Source organism: Drosophila mojavensis, unplaced genomic scaffold, assembly GCF_018153725.1.
Source record: "Drosophila mojavensis isolate 15081-1352.22 unplaced genomic scaffold, ASM1815372v1 contig_36, whole genome shotgun sequence".
In the NCBI taxonomy this organism is placed as follows: domain Eukaryota; kingdom Metazoa; phylum Arthropoda; class Insecta; order Diptera; family Drosophilidae; genus Drosophila; species Drosophila mojavensis.
The window spans coordinates 1,074,178-1,088,220 of record NW_025318858.1 but is presented as its reverse complement, the minus strand read 5'-3'; the positions used below and the strand labels follow the sequence as shown (position 1 = coordinate 1,088,220).

The following is a 14,043-nucleotide window of genomic DNA, read 5'->3' as shown; positions in this document are numbered from 1 at the left end:
TGTAAGCAAGGACACATATAACCTTGAGTGAATTTGCAATCATTTGGCTCTTAGTTAACTTCAATTCCTATTGACCAGCAACGCTCAAGATAAGTCGGGGTCTATGCTTTTTAATCTAACTACAAGTTAACTTAACATTTATTATTATTTATTGCCCCTGGAGATCGGTGGTCAAACGTGTTGCACTATGCGCGATATTTCGTAGACATAGCGTTAGATTAGATTAGGCAAAGCACTTAAACGAATACCCATTTATTAGTTATAAACAATGTTTATTTTAAAACAAAAATTTTTATTTATTGATTTCACCATTCAATTAAGATTGTTATCAAATATTCACAGTACTTTTCTTTCGTTCTTTGCTCGGTTCTTTTTTTTAATTTTTAAAAAATTAAATACGATTAAAGGCACTATAAAATATATAGTGGCATTATATATGTATATATAATAATCACTAAATAAACAGCAACGTATCGTTAAGTAACTAAATGTATTAATGAATAACTAAAATATATATCGCATTTGAGAAAACTTAACACAACAAATTACGTATACGCTGCGTGCATACCGATATTTTTCCTTCGTTTCTTTTTTAAATTTGTTTCAATAAGATTAATTTACATGTGTACATAATTATAATATATATATATATATATATGACGGCAAATTTGCGCGCCTAATGACTGCGATCCCTTGTCATTACTACAGATTGTGCTTACTTAAACCTAGAAACTAGGAAGGCAACGAGATAAACTATATTATAAGCAGTTTGTTACATATGCCTTTATATACACATATAACGTTTCTCACATTCATCTTTTCTTCAACTATAATGTACATGATAAATATATATTTATATATGTGTGTTTATTTTTGTTTGGAAGTATGCTAAAACTCTATATACATGTGAATTTATATATCAAAATATCAATCCTTGTTTTTAGTTATATATTTAATTTTTAACTAATTAGCCTTTTTGAACTTGAATAACGCTTGCGAATCCTTTCCAACTCAATTGAAATTATTTACTTAATATATTTCTTCTTTTTTTGTTTGTTTGTTTTTGGCCTTGCTTTTCAGATATTGTAGAATATATATAATTCGTGCGGTCAACGTTTTGTTTTTGATTGTAAGTCTCTAGAGTTCGTTGCCTTAGCAGCTAATTAACCAAAACCTTTCGGCTCGTTGGTAAATCGCCTAGAAAAACATAAACAATACCACATTTAAATTACAATTATAGATAAGTTTGCTGCAGTCACTACTAAATATATATAGGTATACAGATATTTATATGCATATATACATATATGCACAGATTGGGTTTCTTCACTGTTAACTAGTCCCTCATTCTGTCTGAGTAGGCGTGGCATAAAAGGTGTTTCCTTAAAAATCGTAAAACTCATTCGATTTATTATTAAAGCGTCGCGTCAAAACGTAAACCACCGCCTCATAGGTGGCCATCATGATCGCCGTGTTGGGTATCTGTCGCACCAGTTGCGTGGCCAAGCCTCTGCAAAATACACAAATTAATTAGATAGTGCAAATATTGAGGGGTTCCGAGTGCGAGCGAACTTTCAATATTTAGTATACATATGCGAATATATAAATATTCTTATATATAGCACGCGAGTGATAATGAACTTAAATCAAGCCGAATTGAAACAAAATGCGTCGCAAAAGATATTTTTAAAAGAATTTTGAATTTTTAGCTAGGTCGACCAGAAATCGTGGGCGATTCGTTATGACAACAAATTAGCAGAAAGCATCAAAAAATTTCATTTGCCTGAACCTACGCTAATATATAAGAACCATATCTATGCGTGGCATGTAAATTATAATTACTTGGTAAATTAATTAACAGAGGTGGATATATGAAAATAATAAACTTGATAATATTTATGATTTAAGCTAATTTCCTGCCGTGAGCTTAGATTTTGAAACCTGATTCTGAATTTAAAGGAAATTATTATTAAATTAATGTAAATCAGTTCAATCTGTATTGAAATAATGTTAGTAAAAGGCACGTCAAGTGCTAATTGACATTTTCTTTGTATGTGGCTTATCTACAAACAATATTGGTTCTATACATCAATCTACTGATCTATGTCAAGTGTAATTTTTGTTTTATAATCTGAGTTCCATGAAAAAATTAACAATCTATAGATTTGTTATTCTGACAATTGTAAAGAAAAATCACCATTTCAAAGAGGGGAATTCTCTGAAAAGGTTAACAGGCTATGCCTCTGCTAATCGGCTATTTTTAAAGGAGAGGGAACTCCACGAAACGGTAAACAAGCAAGTATAAAACACACACCTATACAGTCCGGCGCGACCCTCCTCCTTCCACACCGTGTGCAGCGTTTGCCAGAAGCTATTGTATTTGTTGCCCTCCTCGCGCAAACGCGTTCGTGCCACCTCATGTGGATAAGCAATGCAGGAGGCAATTGTTTTCGATACAGCGCCAGCCATCATGAACTCGAGGAAATCTCTTGAAGACTTCGTATCCGAATGCCGCTGATTGCGTTGCTCCAACTGTGACAGGACACGAGATATTTTAGAGAGTTTCAAAAGTGATTTCCAAATAAATATTTACCAGCTTCGACTTGATGAACTCGTAGATGACAAAGTGCACCATCGTCTCGCAGATGCCAAAGTAGCTCGCTGTGATGCCCTTGTAGAAGGCAGCAATGCCGCCCTGTGCATAGACCCGTTCGATGCACTGTCTCACCGTCATTTGCACCTTCGCGTTGTAGTCCAGCTGCAAACGCGTCTTCACAAACCAAATGGGATTCGTTGCCGTCGATGCGACAAAGCCAGCGCTTGCAGCGCTCATTATGTGAACCAGGGGCGAATCGCGCTCAACGAAACTAGAAATTGGAAGATCAATCAATTAGAATGATATACTATAGGCATATAATATACATATATAAGCAATCAGACGCATCATATAATATGAGGACTTTTTTTTACAATTGGTTTTCACTTACCCCAAACTGTTGAGCGAGTTCTTCGTCTGTGAATAGGTGGAAAAGTAGATGGCACGCGATGGGGCCACGCCCACCAGATTGGGTCCAAGACCTTTGAACAAAGCGCGGGGACCTTCATTTTGTACAATGTATCTAGATAACAATGAAATAAATACGCAATTAGTGTTGTAGAGCGGCAAGAATTAATTCAAAATAGTACATTTTGTAATCCAGTGCTGGACAATGTGCCAAGCTGAACTAAAACTAGTTCAATAATGTTCAATTAAGAGGTTCCAGTGCAAAATGACTTGAAAGCTATGCAAGTGACAGAGTTATCGATAACATGTTCGATCTAATTTCGTTGCCAACAGTTGTGAGTAAAATGGGAAGAGACGAGCACCTTGACTGTGTGCCTACACAATCGATAGCAAATGTGATTACCGATCGATAATTTTTCTTTTCAATTTTCCTAAATACTTTCTCTCTACTTACCGGAGACACTGCATGATACTCATGGTTTTTGGGGTAGTCGAGGAGATGCCGCAATGTGATATAGCCATAATCTGTAAAAACAATATCGATTATACTTGCGAGTCTATCGATAACTGGTAATGCAATGGACATGAAGTACTCGAGCATACGACGATGGTTAAGATCAGTGGAATGGAGAATGGAGAGAATATGAAAATAATAACAATAATAAGAATTTGGTACTACCCTACGCACACCCCCAATCACCTGTGGCTGTGATCTGTTACGTAATATCGTTGTGCTTAGCTTACGTCGTTGTTCCGGCCGCAACAGCTCAGAAGCGCCGCCATTCGCCGGTCCGCCAACTGGCTCGACAATACGTGTCGTCGCCGCCGTGGGCTGAAACGCCGTCGAGCTCTGCAGACGCGTTTTGACCACCTCCAAGGGACATGTGACCACAGCACCAACTGTGCCAGCGGATCTGCAAGGAAAACCAAGATAAGCAAAAGATAAGATTAGATATGTAGGAACACTTTGATACTCCAGTCTTCCACACACAAATATGCATATATTTGACCTTGGTGTTTCTATTTATAGAAGGTAATGGAAGTCAATAGAAACTATGAGAAAAAAACTCAAATAACATATATACTAGAGTATAATTCTTTGTACTCTCCAAGGCTCTCCATTGAATCCTGAAGCTATTTTCAGTCTACGGAATAAAGGTAACGAATGTGCACGTATTTAAACATTTTCATATCTAAATATTAAATTATTATATAATAGGAAAGCCTAGACTCTTTTAGTATAAGAACTATTTTTGTTTTCTCTTTATAAATTAAAGATATCAATCTTCAGCAAATAGAAATCTTAAATTTTTGGCACGACTGCTAAAAATACAAATACACGCGAAAATAAGTCTAACAACCTTAAGCATACGCAAATATCTGATACCTTTACTTCTTTGATTACGCAAAATCGATAAATATAAATATTATAATAAAATGGTAAATATATAGTTCCTCGATCAATTCTAAATTCTAAATATTTATATATCAGTTCTTTATAGGCAGTTCTCCCTGTACAATAAGAACTACATATTACGCAAATTGTTGAAATGCGATCAGAACAAACATTAAAACAAATTTTGCCAAATTGAACACAAAGATTATTTTTTCCTTTGTGGCAATATTCTAAATATATCTTGTATATCCAATATAATATATATATTTCTTTATATATAACTGTTTACGCATTTTGTTCTTAAAAAGCTTTTGCCATTGTAGTTTGACAGATTTACAGCTACCATACGAAATCGATTCGGTTTGGAATGCACTTTGCAATGCAGTAAAAATCATCTCATTCGACATCTGTAATATGTATAATATCAAATATTATATAACCATTGATGATATCATCCATGGCATATAAATTATTCATTGTGTGAAACACTGAAAATATCGGAATGAAATTATCCTATGATCGAAACCGTTACGTTAGATCTCTTACCTCACTTTTGCCAATCTTCTATACATAACTACTGATAAAGAACTCAAAGAAGGGTATTCTTATCGCTTTAGTAAGTAGTTAGGAAAATCATACGAAACACGTGAAACAATTAAGTTAAAATGGTTGTATACCCGCATTATTTATTTCAGATTTCTCATGACAATGAATACGATAAACAAAAGCGATTTTACCTAGTCTACCCCATTTTTGCCTTGTTTGCATTTGTCAGGCTCGTGAATTAATGAGAAGTACAGTAAATCGCAGAGAAAGTTTGATCGATGAAGGAACAGAAGGCAGCGATGTCGACAACAACAACGAACAATAAAATGTTAATAAACATATATGTATATGATATACATATATGTGAAATCAGATGTCAGGTTTCCTAGTCGAACACTCCCGAGTACAGCACTCCTTTGTTGCATAATAAAGAAAATTCATTGAACTGATTGATTTCAATTATCTGTAGTGCTATAGCATAGTCGAAATCACCTGATATCTAAGATAGCCGAGGACCTTTACTATGCATATATATACTATGTATATATAAATATATAGAAATAGCTGTCCCATATTATTGACTCTTATCTTATCAAGAGTTCAGTGCATTTAATGCCAATCATGCATCAGATCAGACCCCTCCCAATGGCACTTACCCCTCTGGGTTCTATAGGCAGTATACAAACTAGTAAACAATTTCACAAATCGAGTTGTGATTACAGCAGGGGCGACATGCAAACCGGTTTAGTCCGGCTTTACGTTGACCCCAGCGCTGGCTGATAACCCGCCGTGCCTCAACCAAATGAATTGCCAATGCCGAACAAAGCCACGTGTGCTTATCAGGCATCCAGAGCTGGATTTGACTTGACTTATGTTCTACAAATATACACTCTATATGTTTGTGTAGACAATGTGCAAAAGAAATCTGAGCCTGGAATCTGCTAACGACCTGTGACATAATTGAGCACGAGCAACCGGTGCAAACTTGTACAGCATTGAAACACGCCATATGTTTAGGTGTTTGAAAGACGTTGCCCGATTGACCTTATGAACAGAGTCGATAGCCGTGTAACACCACAGCTAAATCAACAATAAATAATGAGAGCAATAATTATTATACAAATTGTATCAACTTATTAACGAGAAATGCGGTAGCAGACGTCTATTGAATTTCACCATTAGCAGGCAGCAACAATAGAGCTCTGGGTGAGAAATTCAATATAAACGAACAGACAACCGGACACACAGATGACAGATGTGCCATTATCTATATAAATACACACATATATTTGTACATGCATATATGTATTTATAAATATAAATAGAAGTCACTTAACTCATCTGTGGAATGCGACAAAAGAAATCAGTGAATTGTGGCAAAATAACGAGTTGTAATCAAATATGTTCATAGATCTAATGAATGGAACGCAATACTAATAAGCTCATTGGCTCAGATTCTTTATAGTTATTGAATACTATCCTGTTACACTTCATTATGTGTTACGTAACTTTACGTAATATTCGGTTAGAGTTATGGGGACTAGGTCGTATATTTATAAATGTAACCCATCTTATATATCTATATGCCATGTATCTATTGAATATTACCCAACAGCAAGTTGGCAGGATGTAAGCAGCTGCGAGTCTGTCTAGCTATTTCAAGAACCTAGCAATTCCATCGTCAGCAGACTACGCTGTCGGCTGTCGAGAGCTTCAGGGCTGCAAGGAGAACAAAAGAGGGGGAAGCTAGCAGAGTCTACTTATTGCGAGTCTAACCAAAAGACATTCAACTATCTCAATACTAATTCACCTATTTACTCATTCATTAACATACATATTGCTCAGTTATTCAATGATTCAACAGCTGACTAGCTCAATTGAAAGAGAGCTTAGTTATCGAGCTTTAGTTCATGAAGGAACAACTTTAACGCAGCCCTCATCAGTTCTTATTCACTAATGGCAGGATAAGCTGATTTAGTTGATTTTAATTCATCTCTCGTAGTGAAAATTACTTTCTCTTATTTTAATTTATGCCCATTTCATTATCTTTATATTATTAGTCTCTTCTAATTCAAGACTCAAATCTCGTAGACAATTTTTATCGCACAGCTCGGCCTGACCTATAAACAAAAACTTTCCACCGATTTCGTAATTTCGCATTAAATTTTTTTGTTATCAAACAAAACATTTTAGCGTGTCTGCAAAACGCGCAACAAAGAAGAGATTTTGGAGAGGCGACGTCAAAATTCGGCGATAAGATTTGCCACCAACGGCGCAATAAATATATATAAGCCGTAGAGAAGAAGGAGAATTTTTCGGGAGTCAAAGTCGCCCGTGACGCATTGGTTTATTGGGTATAAAGTGGCTAGAGCATAGCTGTTATCAGAACATGCCCGAAATTCGTGGTTGCCACCTGCAAGGCCCGCTTCACGGGGCTCGCTTGCATTCGAATTCGAATTCGGTAACGTCTGTTTGCCAAAAAAAAAAAGAAGGAAATTTTCGATACTCATCTGGCGCGTGTGGCGTTTATGGCTTCCGAGACGATTCAGTGAAATAATATTTCCCCCTTTTTTCTTGTTCTTTCATGCGATCTGTAGGCGTGTGTGAGGCCATTGAGTTCGGGCTATTTGTAGATATCGTAGTCTGCAATGTCCGCTGTCGAATGCAGTTCAAGATACGAGGGCTTCATATACATATGAGCTGATATATCAGTCAAAATGTTCGTTTTGACCTGACAACATGTTGAATTAAACGAATCTGTTCTTTAATCAGTGAATGAGACTGTGGAAACGTTTGTTGAACTTGTTTAGAGTTTAATAAAACCAAATCTATTTCAATAGGTCATGAACATATTTATGCCTCAAATGATTGTTCGCTCATGAACGATTCACCAGCACATTAGCACGCGTTGATTTGCTTTAGCATTGAACTTGAAACGGAATCTGCCATGAGAATATATATACCATGTATATATATATATATATACTAGATATATATAGTATGCCGTTCTACATGGTTCTATCAACAAGCCTATATAGCTTCCTGTCTAATTTTTGATTGTTTATATGGAAAATGGGATAATTGGTTGGTTTCCCGAACCGACCTTTTTAAATGTATAAAATTAGTTTAGTATAGTATATATTATAAACCGATTTTCGACATTGATCAAATCTAATTAATGTACTATACTTCCACTTGACTCAGTAGTGTCAGTGTCAGTGTATAATATCAACAGATTGATAATCATTATGATAATGATGAAGTTAGTACTGATAATTCTAATTAATTCATTTAATTTTATAAAATGTTATCAATATGAAGATTATTATAATAAGAATATTCATATTCATTCATTCTATCATTGAACATCACTATTTGAATCATAACTAAATTTATGTGATAATAGAAATTATTATGATCCTAATCTTTATTATTATATTTACAATCAGACCTGTTATATTAAACTATCTTTAGAATTATGACCATGATAAAGAGTACCTCTATATTGTTCCGCCGTACCTATTTACACACATATTTATTCGCATATTCAGAAACTCACATATTCATGTTTGTTTGTAAATAAAATTCTCTTCTTCTGCCGCAAAACACACTTTGAATTTGTTTATCTAAAATGCCAAGTTTATTCATATCAAATGAGATATACATATATATCTGCATATATATAATCTTTATAAATAACAAGCTCTTCCTCATTAGTAATAGATATATAAATATCGGCCTTGACATAATTTTGCGCACATTTTACATTTCTCAGGGTCACAGAAGAAAACCCAAGAAAAAATGCCATTTTAAATTATTTTTGTTCTGTATATAAATAAAAATTTAATTAATTGCCTTAATTAGGGTTATGAGGTACTAATTATACAATAGAACTTAAAATTCAACCAACTTCAGTGGCAGTGATATATATAAGAGGGAGAGAGAGAGTCGAGAAATGAGATTACCTTAACATACTGCGTACGTGCGTTAAGACACGCAAACCAACTTACAGCCAAAATGAAACATTGGTCAAAACAAAGCAACAATATATACATATATATTTGCTCGGCCGATCGAAAACCAAGTTTCGGTACATGGAAAATTTCATTTTGAATAGAAAACAATTTGACATGGAAATTTTCCCACATTAGATAGACAAACGTTGCATGCAGCTAGATGAGGTCTATAAATAGCGCTGCCTGATCTATTATAATTTATATAGTCGAATGCCGACTTTTTCCTCTATCTCTAGCATTTATCCCTAATATTCTAACCTCTGCCTTCCATCCTACATCCCTTAACCCATATCGATATATATATATATTGTGCACTCTCTCTATCCTCTATCTCTATTTCTATCTAAGTCTATGTCTGCTTCTTATTAGCAATGTTGTTTATTTAGCTGCAATCGCCTTCAACTGAGTCAATGTGCCAGAAAAAGTTTATTTCCCTCCTCACCTGCTTTATAGAGGCGACGGTCGACAGAAAACCAAAACAAATCGAATGCCAGGCCGCATTTGTCGGTGTTTGTTTCTGTGAAAACAAAAGTGAACACTAACAACAAAACCTGCGACAAATTTAGAGAGTGACCAACTATAAAAATACCCTGCAATTCGTTTTGAACTAGTTCTTCAAATAGGGTTATAATAGATTCTTTTCACGTTTATTTATATTAAATTAATTAGAGACGTTAGGAACCCATGTAAATCATCAGCTATTAATATTATTATGTCAATGCATTCATATACATACTATATTTTTTAACTTTGTTATCAATGTATATACCCTTTAACACCTTTAACCTAGGTCATAAGATAAATAAAATAAAATTATGGGCGCCAGCCAAATAGATGCAGATAAACATGCAGCCATATCCTACATGCGAATATATAACAAATAACAAAAGTATAGATATACACATGTATATTTATATATACAATCTGATAAGCATGTGCAAATTGCAAAATGCAACTTGAGAGCAATTTGCTTGCGGCAATTGTGAAATGCACTCAAGTTGAAAAGGGCCTTTGGTACATAGTATATAGTATATAGTATAGGCAACTATATACTATAGATGATATATGAATACACTAATATATCATCTAAAATATATATAGTTGCCTGTCACAATTTGTTTTAGTTTATTTATATCGATAAAGTGGGCATTTATGATGCATATGTATGTGTGCAGTGTGTATCTATGTGTGCAGTGTGTGTTGTTATTTTGTGACGTGTGTGAACACGAGATTCTGCTTGAAAGATAGAAATACTTGGGAATAGATGGATATACATACGCATATATATATGTATAGATATGTGCTATATATGCGTATATAGTATATAGAAAAACACACATGAGTTAATTTCACTAGCCAGACAACAGTTGTATAATCAGCTCAAGTTGCCTAGAGAGAGACAGAGAGGCAAAGAGGCAATGTGCAATGTGCAACGTGAGTTTTCTTCTCGTTTCTTTTCTAGCTTCTGCTTAGCTTAAAGCTGTTTACATGGCGAACTTAATAGGCGAGTGCAGACTGTAAATAATTCATATATATACAGTTGGCTGACTGGCTGGCTGCCTGACAGTCTGTCTGGCCGGCCGGCCGGCCGGCATTATGCAGTTTAGCTTGATCTTGGGCAAGGTGGCTTACAAAGTCACGTTCAATAGCAATAATTTAAGTAACTCAGTTCAAGATTCTGTACAATTGACGTTGACTCAGTTGATGGAATCATTCATAAAGACCTCAATAATTCAATATAGATATGTAAATATATTTAATGAGCGACCAAACTATATTCTCCGTAGCATTACTGAACACGTTCAATAGTTCATTGTAATGAACCATTGGAAAAATCTAATTCTGATTTACAGAAATTTCTAGAAACAGCTCTCGTTATTAACAACTCGTTAATAATAATGTTAAACCTGATAAAAATAAAGACGTTCTACACAAATATATGTAAACATATTATAAAAGCATTGTGATAAGGAAATTTAAAGAAACTGAAGATGCTTTAACCGTTTTCTTTATGATGAATCATCAAGTTATTTACTGTTGCAGCCTGTTGATTCTTGATTCTAGAGTCGACTTTTTCTGTTTGTTTACCCGAAAAGAAAAAGAGACACAAATGAATGATGAATGTATTTAGCAAAAGCTAAAAAAACTATAACGACTCCGCAGCTAAAAACAAGCCCTCGCCTAATTTATTTACATTTCACGCTCGCAGAGGCTCGACTCGACTCGACTCGGGTCGGCTCGCACACGTAAACAGAAGCCGCTACCCCCAATCTGACAACAGCAAAACAAAGATGAAATTGAAGAAGAAGACAGGACTGAAAACCGGTTGACAAAACATTTGCCAACTGGATCTCACCTGAAAATGGGATGGGCGTGGAAACGAATATGCCTCGCCGTGTGGCGTGTGTTGTAGGGTGTACGATAAAAGCACAAAAATAAATTAAGATGCAGATCTAAAAATAGCAGACCACAATAACAAGCGACAATAACAACGCAATTGTTGCTCGTTATTTGAGTTCCCCTTAGCCAATTGGTTTCCCGTTCAATTAAATTCCATCATCGACATGATTTATATAAAATAAATAATCAAATCTGCTTTTCCTCTGTCCATATTACATATAGAGCATTTGTAATGCGCATAATCAGCAGATACATGAAGTTTCGCTAAAAAACAATATTTGTATTGAGTTCTTATTGGACTTCAGTCAAATAAATAAAGTTGGAATGGCAAGCGCTGAAATAAGATGCGGTGCGAGAGAGAGTAAGAGAGAGAGAGAGAGAGTGCTTTCCTAATCCACCCACTGCTTCATTGTTTTTAGTGAGAGATAAGGAACGAGAGAGCTAAGCTATAGCCTCTGCTCTTTAATTTTTTTAGTTGAGTAAATTTTATGCAGCAGGTATAAATCAATGCACATTTGTACTCATTCTCATTAATACAATTCATTAATAGTTTTCTTTCTAGTTGGAATCGCAATTAGATTAGAGTTCTATGTTTTGGGTGAATGGCAAAATTGTGCAATCAAGGCCAGCTTTTCCTTTGCTTTATTCTAAAGCTTTACTGTGACATTTATTATAATTTTGTTGTTATTTATTTATTATTTATTATTAATTATTTTTGCGCAACGTGGGCCGTAACGTCGGCTGCTGCTGCTGCCAAAAATAAACTAAACACGTGAACACTGCATGATTTGAACAGATGATTACGATTCACACATACAAATATACACATGTACATATATATGTGGGCACATGTGTGCGTGCTGATGTCTGCTTTGGTGTTGTTGTTTGTTAGTTTTGCTTTGCTTTGCTTTCTATCTGTTTCTTATTTTGTTTTTTGGCGCCTATGCCAACTTTCGCGACTGCAGCGGGTCAATTTGTCTAATTATTGTTGTTGTTCAACTACTTAAACGCAACTGCGCCGTTGCTCTCTTTGCTTTAAGATTCCTACTAAAACCGGTTTCTAGGCTTTGCCGATAAGACGCAATTGACAATAACAAAAATAACATACAACAAATATTAACATATTTTCAACACTTACGCGCCGGCTAGTAAATGTATCAGCGTATCACGATTTTGGGACATAATCGACTTTTGATTTTCCCTTAAAATAATATTAACGAGCGCTTGTAGCTCGACGGCCTGTGGGGCCCCGGAGCCGGGGAAACGGCTGTGCTCCCGGCAATGGAATCTTTTTATATTCGGTCTGCGCTTCTTTGTTTTTGTTTTGCATAAGCGACAATGAAATTTTCGTACTAGAGTTGATTGATGTTGCTGTAGTTGTTTCTCTCGGACGTTCTTATTTTGGCGCTTACAATTGTCGCGGGGGTTATGCAACTACAACAACAACTATTCTCACGGTTTTCTTATCAAACACCAAGATATAATATTTGGATAAATATATGAACAAATAGAGCACTTTTATAACTGAGTGACACTTAAAGGCCCTTTTCTGGCTAAATTATATGTGAAATTCATATAAAAAAATATATATGTGTATACATATATATATATTTTTATTTTTTTGCTTTGATTTTCGGCGAATTCAGCAATTAACTCGTGTACGTCTATTCCGTTGGTTTTACAAAGTAGAACTGAAGAGCTTGGGATGAGTGTTGTTACGATAACATTGTTCACATTGTTCGATATGTACACTGCGATAGTTTGATTTAGTAATCGATACCCACATGATGTTTAATGTGATATGAGTCTTAAATATCTGGTCACACTTTACCTTTTGTGGCGCCAATTTTGTTGAGATTTAAAAATTTCATTTCCATACTTGTAATTTTATGTTAATTAACAGTTCTTGAGTCTATGCTTAGCTGTTGCAGTCTGTTAATTAACATGTTAGTTTAAATAATTCATCAAATAAAAGCGAATGGGAAAATCAATGCTTACGATGGAAATTGTAGATTATAATTACATTTACATTCCAAGCCCAAACACATGTCTTTCTCCCCCTCCCTCTCTCTCACTCTACTTCTCTCTCTCTCTCTCACACACTCTCACTCTCACTCTCACCCCTCACGCCACCCACTAAATAATTATTTGATATATAATATATATATAAATATCAAATGGGTTTTGTTTATATTTTATGCATGGCCCTTGTTTTTTGGCCATATTGGCGTTAAATAAACATGTCCCCAATAGCAAATGAAAATAACTTTAATTGTCAACTGGCAAGTCAAGGTCAACAATTGTGGTATCTGGCTGTGTCCCCAAAGCAGCTGTCGACGCTGTCAATTGCTTTTAAATAATGCGGAAAAATGAACAACAGTGTAAAACTGTACTTTTTATATATGTATATATAATATAATTCCTTGATTTATGTTTATTATGGGCATGCGAAATAGAGTTGAGGCTTTTCGTTCACAATACGTAAAATTCTACGGTTCATTTAATTGAACTACTGAATCAGTTCAGTGAGCGTTGTAATCTGAAATTATTATTCGAAATATGTTATTACTCAACTACCAGTCACAAACTGTTCATATGTTCATCAACTAAATATCGAATCAAATTATTCACAAACAAATGAACTGTGGAATCAAATAAACAGAAACAAAAACAAAGAAAAC

The 14,043-nt window shown here is 34.9% G+C and overlaps 1 protein-coding gene across 3 annotated transcripts; it reads right to left on the bottom strand.

Annotated features, from left to right (window-relative positions):
* Positions 1-271: 271 nt before the first annotated feature.
* Positions 272-13,055, bottom strand: LOC6575660 (mitochondrial carrier protein Rim2). Of its 3 annotated transcripts, none has more exons than XM_015164749.3 (7): positions 12,501-13,055; positions 3,684-3,918; positions 3,459-3,529; positions 2,988-3,119; positions 2,594-2,867; positions 2,315-2,532; positions 272-1,510 (listed from the first exon to the last, which is right to left on the bottom strand). In XM_015164749.3, the coding sequence occupies exons 1-7, from the start codon at positions 12,542-12,544 to the stop codon at positions 1,384-1,386; spliced, it is 1,101 nt and encodes a 366-aa protein (XP_015020235.1). In that variant the 5' UTR covers positions 12,545-13,055; the 3' UTR covers positions 272-1,383. The 3 variants fall into 3 exon arrangements, with proteins under 3 accessions (XP_015020235.1, XP_002001669.1, XP_032584734.1); XM_002001633.4 differs by having other exon boundaries at positions 3,705-3,918; XM_032728843.2 differs by lacking the exon at positions 12,501-13,055 and having other exon boundaries at positions 3,749-3,880.
* Positions 13,056-14,043: the final 988 nt, after the last annotated feature.

What these genes read in the sequence shown, in the direction of transcription:
- LOC6575660 (XM_015164749.3), bottom strand. Translation starts at nt 12,544, where the DNA reads ATGTCCCAAAATCGTGATACGCTGATACATTTACTAGCCGGCGC. An exon ending in AGTTCATCAAGTCGAAGCTG is followed by an intron (nt 2,533 to 2,593) that starts GTAAATATTTAT and finishes GTCCTGTCACAG; the next exon opens with TTGGAGCAACGCAATCAGCG. An exon ending in GGTCGCGCCGGACTGTATAG is followed by an intron (nt 1,511 to 2,314) that starts GTGTGTGTTTTA and finishes TGTATTTTGCAG; the next exon opens with AGGCTTGGCCACGCAACTGG.